Source organism: Parasteatoda tepidariorum, chromosome 10 (genome assembly GCF_043381705.1).
Source record: "Parasteatoda tepidariorum isolate YZ-2023 chromosome 10, CAS_Ptep_4.0, whole genome shotgun sequence".
Taxonomy (NCBI): Eukaryota; Metazoa; Arthropoda; class Arachnida; order Araneae; family Theridiidae; genus Parasteatoda; species Parasteatoda tepidariorum.
In genome coordinates, this window is record NC_092213.1 from 71,665,252 (window position 1) to 71,680,294 (window position 15,043).

The window sequence follows — 15,043 nt, forward strand, 5'->3', positions numbered from 1 at the left end:
TTTTTTTAATCTTTTAAGTAAACAAACTTTATTATAATAATCATTTCATTATTAAGGATTAAAGGTTATTGTGAAATTATTAATTCTAATTAGTGGATGAGTAGGAAAAGAATTTCACTACTCGAAATGCATTTAATGAAAGTTATGAAACTATAGAATATGTAATAATGCGTAATTTTTCTATCTTAGTTCTATTACGACTTATTAAAAAACGCTAATAAACACAATTTAGTCAACAGATACAAACGATTATGTTGGCGCTATAACAGAAAAATACGCTTTATATTTTATTTGATGCAGAAGAATCAAATGAAGACCCGCTTAATTTAAATGTCGCACCCATATCTAACTTGTTGAATGCTATGCGATATCGAAAATAAAACAAAAACATAAGCACACAGCTGTTTGGCGATTTCGAGAACGCTCCTTTAACACCAATAGAAACTTTCGCCAGCCCTTTGCAATCTACGGTATGTTTTGGCAATTCGCTAACCGTTCACCCCCAGATGGCGTTGTAAAATCCCCTAAAAATTTTTAAAAAACCCCAAAATTTTTAACTTAATGAATAAGTTTTAAAAAATAGTACAAAAGTTAAATAATGTATAAAAAACGTTGCTTGAATACTTCTTAATATTTTATTATCAACAAATTAATAATGTGCTCATAATTTTAAAAAAATGATGAACAATTGTACTATTAATTTACCTTTAAACTGCTTTTCGTGTTCCCAATCTTTCTTGTACTTTGATACGTACTTCTTTTTTTCTTTATCCTTTGGCATTATTTTTAAACCATGCACATTAAAAATTTTAAATAATTTGAATTCAAATTCACCAACGTACAGGTTGATCGAGCTAAGTAATAACCTACTACATTCAACAAAGGGGTTACGTTCTAAAATTAAATCTTAATCTTTTTGTTTTGGTTTATCATATTGATTTTCATATTACCATCTCACACATTCAGTTATAAAATTTGATATTAGAACGTAACCAAAATGAAACTAGTGAACTTCAAAAATAACCCTAAAACAAACCCCTAAAAACAAATTCCCCTAAAATACCCATTGAAGATAAAAAATCCCCCTAAATTTAGAGGGAAAACCCCTAATCTGGCAACACTGCTAATCATCCCTTTTAAATACAACTCATTTAAAGAACGTTCAACTTGATGGTTCAAGGAATATAGAGCGAGGTGAACCGGGTTTGAATTCAGCGACGGCTGGTCGATACCAATTTCGCAAACAACTCTTACCGACCACAGTGCCGACGTAATATATCCTCAGTAGTAGACAGATCATGGGTTAATGTCCCCTCTATATCACTCAAATCATGGGAGATTTTTGCGGTTTTCCTCTCCATGTAACGCAAATGCTGGTTAGTTCTATCGAAAAGTCCCCGACGGAGGAAGAATTTACCTCAATACTTGATCCAGTTCCCTTGGATTGAGTTCCAAATTAAAAGGCTACGGAATTAAACATTAGTATTCGTAAACCCGACAGTTCTTAAACGACGGTTATGAAATAAAATAAAATGTACTTTTAATTGCGATGGTGTTGTTGAATTGTTCACTTACTGAGATGAAATTTTAATATCTGCAATGCTAACTCGAATTATCATTTACAGTAACCATATAGTTCTTATGGTTGCTTAAAAAAACTTGAATTAAGGGCAATATAACTTTTATTTATAGTTTAGTAAGAATCAATGTATTATTTTAACTCTTCCAAGTTTATAAGTATAAAATCTCGCCCCTAATGTGTAATGCGATTCTTCATTTACATCTATTATTTAGAGTTGACTGCATAGAGATTACAGGGCTACTTTAATAATAATCACTCTGTGCAATCTAAGGTAAACAACGTTAAAGAGCACAAAAATATTATTAAAAGCAGACAGCTGTTTCGGATGCTCAAAGGGCAACCTTCATCAGTGCAATAGTTGCACTGATGAAGGTTGCCCTTTGAGCATCCGAAACAGCTGTCTGCTTTTAATAATATTTTTGTGCTCTTTAACGTTGTTTACCTTAGTTTGTATTTTAGCACAAAGGTCGCCCACTTGTGTATTCACTTTGTGCAATGTTCTTTTAGGAGCCACGCACTCGACTATAAAGGATTTCATGGATATGGAAGTTAAGGAACATCGTCGTCGTTTAGAAGTGATAGAGCTCCAAAAAAAATACGAAATGGCTAGAATTGAATTCCAAAAACAAATTGAAATTGAAAGACTGAAACAAAGAAACAATACCATAACTTTAAAATTCGAGGAGCTACAAGAAGACGCAATTAGGATAGTTTTTGGGAATAGGTCAGCAAAAGCTGTTGTCATCCATAATTGACGCACCGCTATCTGTTTCTGCTTAAAACCTTTGAATTTGTGAAAAAATAAATAAACATTGTATTTGGTTTTGTTATTGAAATAAGTGTGGTGATTTTCTGCTAATGGACAAATTAAATACACATTATTGGCTAAAACTAACAACCTTACATTTCTAGGGCCATAAATCGTAAGATTACAGTATGAACTGTAAATTATCAACTTGGAATAATCGATATATTTTCAAAATTTCAACGAAACAGAACTTTTCTTCTCTCAAAATATCTCAGCAAGCAAGATACTTAGATTATATCTAGCATATACTTGACGCACTGTGTGACATATAAATATCCCATTTAACAATCTGACGCATTTTGAGAATAAATTCAAATGCTGTACTTCAAAAATTAAAAAGAAAGTCAAAACTGTTGAAGCATCATAAAGAAGAGAGGCTAAGGAGGTTACGACCTATGAAGCTGCTTGGAAAAATATATTTTTCCGACATAAAGAAGTTCAATATGGATGATCCTTATGGTAAAAATTACTTCTGGTATCATTTGCAAACAAGATCTTTAGATTACTTATGTAGGCAGATGGGTGGTGGTCTTGGGAGCCTTAGAATCTGATAGTAAATGTGACCTGCAGTAAATGCAATCGTTATTAAAAACTACTTTACCAACACCTCATACCCTTTGGACAACATCTAAAAGGGTCAAACTGGAAATTGCAGTAAGACAATGGTCATGCCATGCGTCCCAATCAACTTAAAATTAATTAGTTTTTGAAATCAAAAATCGATTTCTAAAACTGGCCAAGCCCTAGTCCTGATCTCAATCTTACAGAAAACTTGTGTGTCTACTTCACTTGACAAGTGTAGGCAATTAACCACCAATATGAATCTGTATACGACCTGGAAGTAGCTATCATGGATGAATGGGACAAAATTCCTAAGACTTTAATTGAAAATTTGGTAGAGTAGATGAAAAAGTCAGTCTTTGAAGTTAACCTGAAAACTTGTGGATCAACATCTTTTTAGTTTTGTCAACAAATTTATTTTAAATGGCGGTTCAATAATTTTGTAACAGATATTTGAGGGGGGATTTTGATATTGTTAGCAAATTATTTATAGTTAAATATAAAATATTTATATTAAATGATATGAACATATTCTGTTTTTCATTCATTTAATTAACTATATTTAATTTTGAAAAATGTATATTACTTATAATAAAAGTCACACAAAAAATGTGATCTTATTTTGTTGCGCACTGCAAGGTAACATACATAATATAAGGTTACATAAAATACTTACAACTACAAAAAAGGCTGTTGTTGTTTCAAAGAGAAAGCGAATTAATTATAACTTTCAGCTCATTTTTCACTCATTTGCTTTCTTTTCTTCTGCTGTTGATAAAAGAGGAGCTTATTCATTGAACATTGACAAAGGACAAAAAAAGCCTATTTTTACTCAAGATTCCTTTTTCCAGCTTTCTTTTCGGTTATAAACGGAAGGCAATTTAATTGATAAGAAAAATCTTTCGGCTCGTTTTGAAACTGAAAAACGTGGATTAATTACTGACATTTTTTATAAAGTAGTTCATATTCATCGCTGGGTTTACGTAAATAACTGTAACCTGAATAGACACTGTACCTTCAAGAACTGTAACTTCAATAACAATCATACCTTCAAAAAATCTAACACAAATTATAACAGCATTTTCAAGAAATGTAATCTCAATAATAAGCATACTTTCAAGAACTGTTGGTTCAATCAAAACCGTACCTTCAAATAGCTGTAACTTTAATCTTAACAGTATCTACCAGAACTGTAACTTTAATAATTACCGTACAACCAAGAACTGTAACTTCAAAACCTGAAACAGAACTGTTACTTAAATAAAAGTCGTACTTTCCACATATGTAGCTTGAATAATAACTTTAGCTTCAACAACTGTTATTTTAATAAAATCGGTGAAATAATAAAAATCTGTAACACCAAATATTACTGTGTTAATCAAATATTTAATCGCTATTAAAAGTTGAATGCAAAAAGTAGATCTATTTTGCATTCAATAATAATACTCAAAGAAGACTGATAATTTCCTTTTCTTTGAGACAAAATCTTGGTTTTTCTTCATACTGATACTTTTCTTACTTTTCCTAATTAGAATCGAAGTTGATGGCTAAAAACTAAATGTAATGATTCCTAACACTTCGATCTCTCCACTAAGGCACCATCAACAGTCACCACTTTAAAATTAAGAAATTTTACAACTTAATAATTAGTAACCACATTATTATAAGAATTTTTAAATTGTATAATAATATTGTATTTTTAATGCTATAGTGCTGATAATAGATCAAACAGCTTTTTAAAGTACTCCGAGTGCGAAGGGTTAAAAACTATAATTGTTGATGAAAAGCTTCAATTCAGAGCCTTCAAAACCAAATAATAAGTCGGATTTAACGTTATTTTTAAGATGTTCATACCTGTACCAAAATTTAAATCATTTACTCGAGTTAAATCACATCTGCCAATTTTGTCTAATTTCAAAAATACTATTTTAATTAAGTTAATAAGCTGACTAGTTTTCACTTAAGCATATTTTAAGAGATACAATACTATAAATGTGTTTAAATTATTCAAATTTAGTGGAATATAAAGTAAATTTAAAGCACATTTAAGAATAAAATATGAATACATAAACTTTGCTACCAAATTAAATATAAAAGTATAATTCTGTGCAAAAGATGGCAGGAAGGGGTTTAACCCCTTGGGGACGGGTGATTCATAAAAGCATTCGTACAAAATCAGGATGTAAATAAATAAAAAACGGTAACTTAAATGTAGGCGTTGCTAATTTGACAGACTTACTTTGCTTTTACTTTAACTGTTGTTAGTTTAATCATACAAGTAATCAATATTAGTTCATAGTATAACTAAATAATTTTATTTTGAACTAAGTAATGGTGAATTAAATAAAGCAAACAATTATAACCCCGCCCACAAATAAACTGCTAAAGAACTACTTTGATTGCCAGTTTTATCTTTTTACCCTGATTGATACGGTTTAATGCTGGCACGTATTTGTGACAATCGGTGCGAAAGGGTTAAGCATACCTGCCAACTTTTAAACCTTTCGATGATCATTTTCCCCAGTGGTAGTAAGATGGAATTTAAATTACAATTTTAGGTAGAAACACACACAGTATTTTGATAAAGTTTGCGAAAGACTCTACCTCAGTATTATACATTTATATATGTGCTTAATATTTTTAAAAGTAGTGGTAGTGAAAAAGATTATAAATTAAGTTTATAAATGCAAGAAATAAATGAAAAGCATACATTTTACTACCACTTTAAAGATTGAAATAAAATTTTACGCCAAATGCGTAAAAGTTGGCAGGTATGGTTAAGGGTTTGCATTTGCACGGCCCTTAAAGAAGTTAACCTCTTCGAGACGGACGAGTCATATATGCATTCTCAGGCGGTGTCGATAATCAGGATAAAAAAAAAGATAGAACTGGCTGCCAAACTATTTTTCAAAGCAGTTTATTTGTGGGCGGGGTAATAATAGTTTACTTTATTTAATTCACCACTACTTAGTTGGAATTAAAAATTGTATAGTTACACTTTTAGCACTTAGGCTTGTATGTGTTAGTTTTAATGTGAAAGCAAAAATAAGTCTGAGAAAGTAGCTATGCCCAAGCTTAAGCTACAGTTTTTTATTATCCGGATTCTGATACCATACGCATACCTGCCAACTTTTAATCCTTTCCTTTATCATTTTTCCCAGTGATATTGAAATGGAATTAAAACTTCAATTTTAAGCAAACAAATACGTTGGATTTGAGAAAATTTAAGTTGACAACCATGATAGTAACGCATATTAATATATATGCTTAATTTTTGTAAGTATAGTGGTGATCAAAATCATTTAAAAATTAAAATTATAAAAGAAAAAATAGTATATATTTACTACCACTTTAGATATGAAAATAAAATCTTCCGGAAAATCCGGAAGAGTTGGCAGGTATGCATACGACTACATTTATGACTCGCCAGTCTCGTAAAGGTTGAAGAGTAATGCTAATTGTTCCGGACAAGCCAAAATAATTATAAAAAAACGGTAAAGAGCTACAAAGTAAATTTTGCAATTATCTGACTATTTTTGCTCGCTTTTTAAAACGTATGGCTTTATTTAAGTAACGTAGAGAGGTGAATTATATAAGCCTACAAATTATTTAGAAATAGTGGTGGATAAAAATGTACTAAATTGAATTCATTAAATCAAGAATCACAATTGATAAACTACCACTTTAAAATATATATTTGCTGTCCGGAGCAAGTTGGCATCTCTGTAAATGAACGCGTGTTTCTTTATAAAAGATTTCACAGATATTTACATTTGGAAGAATTAAAAATCATGATAAACATATTTTAATACAGCTAATTTTCTTATTTTTGCTACCACATAAGTACTTGAAGGGCCGCGAGAACCCTTAGTTCAATAAAACAGTTGAAAAATAATCTAAATAGCGATTGAATCGCCACATAATATTCTATAGCTTTAAAAAAAATTTTTGTTTAGTTTTTGAACGACACAATATAAATGGTGATTGCAAAATTAAATTTTTTTATAAAAAATAATGCAACAATTTCTTGACTTGAGAAAATTTAAAATAAGACATTATGCTAATATGGATGCCAACTGCTCCGCTTTCTCCTTTAGTTTTAGCAAATTGGCTGCGAATTAAAGAGTAAAACTTTTGGAATAAGAACTTTTTTTTAAGTGTCATCTAAATATAACTGTAATTAAGTGAACATGCAGAAATTCTGATAAATTTAAGTAATATATTAATTAATTAATACGTTCTAGACAGACTTGTACATTCAGACTAAAATTAAAAAATGATTTAAGAATTTAATGAACATGCAGAAATTCTAATAAATTTAATTAATATGTTATTTAATTAATATGTTAATCAATTAATACACTCTAAACAGAAATTAAAGGAAAAATTTAATGAACATGCAGAAATTCTGATAATATAATTAATCTGTTATTTAATTAGTATATTAAAATTTAATTCATACATGAATGAATATATTATGAATGACCAATATTCACAATATACATTCACATTTCATTAATAAATAATTATATGTTTACAGTATCATTTAATATTTCTTTTGCAATTAACAAAGTTTTAATCGATCAAAATATTGGGAAACAAGAGTTATAAAATTAAATAAAATACACTTTCGGTTCTCATTAAAATGCAGAATATAAATTTAATCTAAAGCGTTATGACAAATTCCTGAAACTAAAAATTTTAAATATCATAAAATCTCTCTTTATTTCTTACTAAAATATTTAAACAAAAATGAAACTATTTAGTCCTTAAGCAATTTCACACTTTGTACTGAACTAATCTAAAATCAGAAACTATTCTTTTTAGTCCAGCTGCCATAAGAGAAGCAGTAAATAACTGAGTAATTAGATGCTTTTCCTTTCAACTGATACTCTAAATTCTGGGTTTTTGCCAAATTCTGGGTTCAATTTTCCTTTAAATACAGATTTGTTTTTGCAAAAGGTACAGTAGATGGAAACAGGTGCGTTCTATAATAGAAAACTTATTATAAAATGGAGCTATTTTGGTAAAATCTTTTAACATACTCACTACAGGCTTTTCTTTTCCAAATGAAAAATTTATTTCTACATTCTTTGTCTAAACAATCTTATTCATTTTGAAAAATTAATTAATCAGAATATATATTGTAGTACAATTACCCTCTCAAATACTATTAATAGTGTCTCATTTTACTAATTTTAACTCATCAAAAGATTTACACCCTCCTTAAGAGACTACTGCTAATTGATAAATTATTTATAACAATAATTATTATAAATTACATAATTGCATATACAATTAAAAATAGAGTATTGAAATTTCCATTCAATCAACTTCAAATTAAATTTATTTTGTACAAGTACTTAATGTTCAAACAAATATTTAATTAATAATTATTTAAATTTATAATAATTAATGAGGTTATAGTTTTCTATGCTCTATCCTCGGAAACACCGTAGCTTCATGGCACTTCCTAAAACTTTAATACCTAAATTGTATTTTTTATAAGCATTACATAGAACCGTCCTTTCCCATTGAGGTGACTCCGGCACGAATCCCTGCGCTGGCTGGTCGATACGAATTCTGCATCCAACTAGCACCGATCACAGTGCTGCAATAAAATATCCTCAGTAGTAGACGAATCATGGGTTAGAATCCCGTCAGACTAAGGGGTTGTCTTGGAAGGTTTTGTCGTTTTCCTCATCATGTAACACTAATGCTGGTTAGTTCTATCAAAAAGTCTCCCAAAAGGCAAACTTCTCCCTCCACTTGATCCAGGAGTTCACTTGTCTTCTGGATTGGGTTCAAAACTACAAGGCTACGGAGTTGAACATCGGTAGCCGAAGAATCAAAATTGGGTTAAGGGGACATTTTACCTGTATTTCATTCATACAATTATCGAAAATTTGTTTGTGACTCTAATTAAATTTAAATTGATTTGTTAGACAACAATGATGTTGCCACATTCAATTCTTAGAGTCATAAATCTTTTCTTAATTACTTTCCAAAATTATTATGAATTTAGAGTTGGCTCATGATTCGTTTGCTCGATTAGGAAAAATGCAGTAATAACTAAATGCAAAAGTAAAAAGCAGAAGAATTAAAAGTTTTCTTTTATTACCTAAAGAATTATATTACCAAAGACACTTTCAATCCTACTACACTGGAGTGGTCTTTTTATTTATTAGTTATCTAACTTTAATTATGCCATTTATCTGTTATGTAACATGCCTCATTTAATTATTGATTACAAATAAATACTTTCGATTGACATCTCTGATTCATAGTTCTACGTAAACTTCAATTTGTTTCAACATAACGTTGAAATAAATTGATATGAGATCAAATTCTTCTTGCTATAAAAACAATTGATTCCAAGCTTCAATGTTGTAATAGAAATTAGTCGAAGAGCGAGTGTGTTTGCAATGTTAACTTTTTACTTTTTATTTTTCATTTCAGAAATTCTGTTCGGCCGAATTTGTAAGTTACTATTTCGAAAATTGCTTTGATTTCATATGCGTGCGTAAGTATATATATATATATATTAAACTTAAAAGTAAAAGTTATTAGATATTAAGGAATTTTGTTATTAATTAAAAACATCCTTCATAATTTTAAATATTTTTATAAATCTGATTGTTTTTATTTTAATCAAAATTTTGAGAAAATAATTTTTTTTATTCTTTAGAAAAGAGTATATTTCATCTTATATCCTGTGTATGCCCAATAGTATATACATTCCATATTTATTTACAAATCTTTTGATTCGTATGAGTGATATTTATTAAATATAATAATATTTTGATATTGAGAAACATGTTACTGTGTGCGTTCTTCTTACTATAAATATTACATATCATCGTCCAAAAAGTTTTTGAGCTAGCTATAACATAGGCACAATTATAATATGTAATAAATTTTCGTTATATTATTAGTATTTTGATATTCACACCTACTTGGGGGTCATAGAGTTAAACACAGGGCTGCCAACTTTCAAATGTTTTGTGGGGAAAAAAGTTAATGTTTTATATGATTGTTTAGTAAATTTGGTGTAAAGTAATTTTTCACGCCAGTATAATTGAACATACATTACTTTAAAAAAAATAATGAATAAAAAGAAAGAAAATTTGATTTCGGAAAGTAAGGAGTGTGAGTATAACAAAAAAGTACATACACAAAATAGAAAAAAAGTAACGCTTTTGAAGTACATTTCGAAAAAATCAAAACCCAGATGTACCTTAATTTATATTAAAAATTGAGAAATATAATTTAAAACAAAATAAAACCAAAGTATAATTTCTTTTTAATTTGAAAAAAATTTAATTTTTTAAAATTAAATCAAATGTGTAAAATTAAGAAAATGTTACGTGATTCGATGAAATAATGAACGTTGAAAACTCCCAGAATCACAACTAGATATCAAAACTCAATATTTTCATGTAAGAAGGAGTTTTATCTTTTTTTTGAAATTCAAAATCTTTAGAATTTTACTTTTACTTTCGGAAATAGATTAGTTATGACTTAACTTCTTGGAGAAATTCAATAATCACTATATTTTTGTTTTAAAAAATATTAGTAGATAAATAAAAAAATTTTATCAATATGCCTTAAACTCTTTGAAATCCATTAAAGTAAAAGTTATATTTTGTAATTATATTTATATATTAATATCAAGATCTATAATTTGTTTAATGTTTCAGTTAATTTTCCGAAATTATTTAAGTAAAATGTTAATTACAAAAAAGTTTTTTATTTATAAAAATCCTACAATTTATTGAATCAATTACGAAAAGGATATGCATTTATAAAAGTTTGCATAAGTTTTTCTCATATTTTTAATTTAAAGTGAAATAGTGAAACATAAATAAGAAAAGAGTTTCTCTAAAAAAATTTTTTTGAAAACCATAATTCAGCTTATTTTATTTTCAGCTTATGCATGCTCCATAAACTAACTCTTAGAACTAGATTAGAAACCATTCCAATACCCGTGAATTCAACTGCCTGAGATGAAAACTAATTTTAAAGCTTTTATTTCTTAACCATTAAAAAAAATATTTTTAAAATAATTATTAATCTTTTTATCGTTAGTATATACACTGAAGAGCCAAAAAAACTGGTATACCTGCCTAATATCGTGTAGGGCCCTCGCGAGTAAGCAGAAGTGCCGCAACACGACGTGGCATGGATTCGATCAATGTGTGCAGTAGTGCTGGAGATAATTGATACCATGAATCCTGCAGGGCTGTCCATAAACCAGTGGGAGTAGGAGGGGGTGGGGATATCTTCTGAACATCACGTTGCAAGGCATCCCAAATATGTTCAAAAATGTTCTGTCTGGGAATGGATCCAAGAGCACTCTTCTGAATTTGGACACTTCCGCTGGCCGCCAAAATCCCCAGACATGAACATTATATCGAAAAGTCCATCGAAAGTCCTCTCCATTACCACTCGTTTTAGTTCCAACAAATTAAAATTATTTTCTCCGATTTATTCTATTGGAAAAACACAACTTTTAAATTATTTGTTTAATTTTGTTATCGTTTTTTTTCTGTTTGATTCTTTATTAAAACTTGTTTCCGAATAAAAATAAAAACTTATTTTTTTTTAAGGAACAACTTTTAAAAGAGAAATGCATCATCATTTGATAAAATAAACATATTTGATTGAAATATGGATTTTTAAACAATGATTTCATTCATATTGATAAGCTTTTGTATTGCACAGAAAAGTTTTGTTTATCATCTTAAACCTCTTGAGCACTTGAAATCCTCTTCAAAAGATACATATAATTAAAGAAAAGGGGAAATTTCCCTTATATTATCACTGACCATCGGCAAGTTTGACCTCGTGGATGTTATCTTATTTTTTTCTCAGTAAACGTATATAAAAGAGTGTAAGTAAATTTTGTAGTTTATAATATTAGAGTATTATAGAAAGAATTTTAGTCAGTAGAAATGATTGGAAATAGTATTTTCTTCTGCATTCTAGGAATATTATTCGGCCAAATGTGTGAGTATCGAAGTTTTATTGCCATATTTTTAACATTTTCTCTGCTTTATTAAAGTATAATTCGTCATAAAAGAAAAAATAAACAATCGGTATTTTTTATATTTTTATTATTCCTTCATATGGAGAAAATTCTAGATAACAGTTTAAGTCAAAAACAACCAATATGTAATAGTTTCAAAATAATTATAAACAAAAATGTTAAAGTTATGATTAATTGAACTAATATTTAAATGAGAATATTTACATCTGTTCTGTATCATTTTTAAGCAGGATCATCACCAGTGTTACAAATTTTTAAAAAACAAATTTCAAAAACATGAAAATCAACCAGTATCAATAGTTACTAATATTTGTGACCACCACAGCATTTTTTAAGGAAGTAAAATTGTTCTCAGACTTTTAAGCAGCCCCAAGTTGCAGGATCAGAACTCTAATCGCTGAAGTTACGCTTTATTAAAGTGATACTTTATTAAAGAGATACTTTATTAAAATGATATTTTATTAAAATTACTCCCTCTACGTAAACTTACCACCACTGTTATACGTTTGTAAGATCCACAGATGAGCTAGCAGAACAATTTGTTAGAATTTTTTTTTGCATACAATGAGATATGTTGGTCTCTTTATATGTTTTATTCATTTTTTCCCCAGTTTCTTGTTATTTTTATAATTTTTTTTCTTTTTTTCCCTTTTTTCATTGTTCTGTAATTTTTTCCATGTTTCCTCTACACTTTGAACTTATTTTATAAGTTCTATTTACTTACAGATTATGCACAGTAAATGAAACTTATTGTCTTGCTTAATTTTCTTCGTGTTTTTTTTCCTTTTTGTATTCATTTATTATGCTATATATATATATATATATATATATATATATACAACAACTGTGCGCTTGTTATTCTCTTTTAGTTATTACGAAGCACCACTTTCACCAAGNATATATATTTGTTTAATTAAGCAAATTATTATTATTTTTTTTCAAAAACTATTGTCTAAAGCTTTAATTTGAAAGAATATTTGCATACACAGACAGGTAAAAAGCGCTCCACCCTGAGTAACTCTTGATTTAAAGATTAAATCTTCACGTTTTAGGACTCAAACTTAATGGTCGGAGGCAGTGACCTCAAATATGCTAATTAATTTAAAAGTAACGAAATCAGACACAAAAGCGTACTTTCTCTGACTAAAGATACCTTTATTCGACGAACTCGTATTTCTGACCCTTAAAATATAGGGGGTAGCCGCAATCTGGGAAACATATTCCCATAGTTCAATCAGGAAAGCCATCCAAATTTTGGACTCCCTAATGTTAATTATACTTTTGCATATTTTGCCATTGAAATTTTTGAAATGAAAATTGAAATTTTTTTTCCGCACGATTATAAAATTTGTTTGCGTAAAGTTAATTCCATGTAAAAAAAACCTCTACAAAGCTACATATACTTTTTCACCTCTACATCTAAAACATTTTAAGTATCATATCCAATGCATCGTCATTGCTACTATTTTGTATACCCCAATGTTGCTAAATTCAATGTTTTTATATCAATGTTTTTTATTTTTATAATGTATGGGATGGGGGCCGCTGCACGTCCCAAGTGCCCAGTTTTTTCTAAATAAAGCAAGCAACTATTTTGTGATGGTGCTTTAAAAAATAGGCGTAATTCTTCTCTTTCTATAGGTTACAATAGTGAATTCACTAACAATTTTTTATAACTTGAGCAGAAAGAGGAACAATTGGCATTCCTATAAGAAACACTAGGTTAACCCATTAAAGAGCAACGCGATTCCCAAGTGATGCTTTACGTAAATTTGTTTCTACCGATGCCAAAAATTGAGGACATTCAATTTTTCATGCCAAATTTTAATTTGTCTTTGCAAACACTCTAATGGTCAGAATTTTATGACATTTGGTTTTAGGGAATATTTTTGCTCCATAAATCGAATTTGAAGGAAACATTTATATGTTTCTTCTGAAAAAATGAGTGTTTTGCTACAAAAAATAGCGAATTCGACTCCGGTTACAGATAACCAAGACGGAATAATCAAGATATTTCTTTGAGATATTGCCATGACAATTTAATGAATGAATGAACCAATAGTTCAAAAGTTACAAGAGAATATAAATTTTCTTTTTCGCTTACATTACAAAGGTTTAAAGATTACTTAAGATAAAATTTAACAATTGCCACTTAAGAAACCTGAGAAAAATAAATCGTAATTTAACTGGCAATTTGATAAAGAATGGATCATCCATGGTCCAGGTTATATACGCAGAATAAGGTGAAGTTCTTACGTCTGCAGGAGTTAAAGTGCTTTAATGCTTAAACATAATTATAATTCTACAAAACATAATTATAATTCTACAAAATGCTACTAATCTTGAAGGTTACTAAAATCAATACATTTCAGGTTTGGTTTTTTGCTCTTGCTCAGAAAGAAGACAAACAAATGGCACTATTTCAGATACCTATGTCGTTCGTGGAAGAAGCTGGTATGAGAAATGTTGGACTATAGATAATTCAGATAAAAATTTACTCCTCATTGATCTAAACAGCCTGAATTTAGGCGATAAGGTATACTCTTTTTTTATTACAAGCTTGCTTCTTATATAAAATGATAAAAGCCTTGTAGAAAGAATGTTTTCTTTAGTGATTATTCAAGAGAGGTGAGCTATTCATGATTACATCTACTTTTACACACTTGATATAATAAACATTCACTCATTTAGTTGAGTGAGACATGAATAATATGTGTGTGCGTGTGTGTAAAGTTCAAAATATAGAGAAACGATGGAAAAATTACAGAATAATGAAAAGATAAGAAGAAAAATTATTAAAATAGAATAACATTAAAAAAATTTCAAAAAATACATAAATAAAAATCCGGGAAAAAATATGTATGGGTGATTCTCACGAAACATGACATTCACTGTCTCTTGCTCTAAGATCTAATACTATAGTACTGAAAGAACTTTTTTTAAAAAAAAAAATAATAAATAGCATTGCTGTTAGCATTTTAAAATGACTTTGCACTAGCATTGACTGTTGTATACTTAAAAGACTGTTGTATACTTATGAAAT

The 15,043-nt window shown here is 28.9% G+C and overlaps 1 protein-coding gene across 1 annotated transcript in view; it reads left to right on the forward strand.

Annotated features, from left to right (window-relative positions):
• Positions 1 to 3,541, forward strand: part of LOC107442793 (suppressor of tumorigenicity 14 protein homolog) — a 29,263-nt gene extending 25,722 nt beyond the window's left edge. Inside the window, exon 9 of the mRNA XM_071186647.1 lies at positions 2,090 to 3,541. Coding sequence (XP_071042748.1) covers positions 2,090 to 2,337 — 248 coding nt within the window. The 3' untranslated portion in view covers positions 2,338 to 3,541. The remainder of the gene's footprint in view (positions 1 to 2,089) is intronic.
• Positions 3,542 to 15,043: the final 11,502 nt, after the last annotated feature.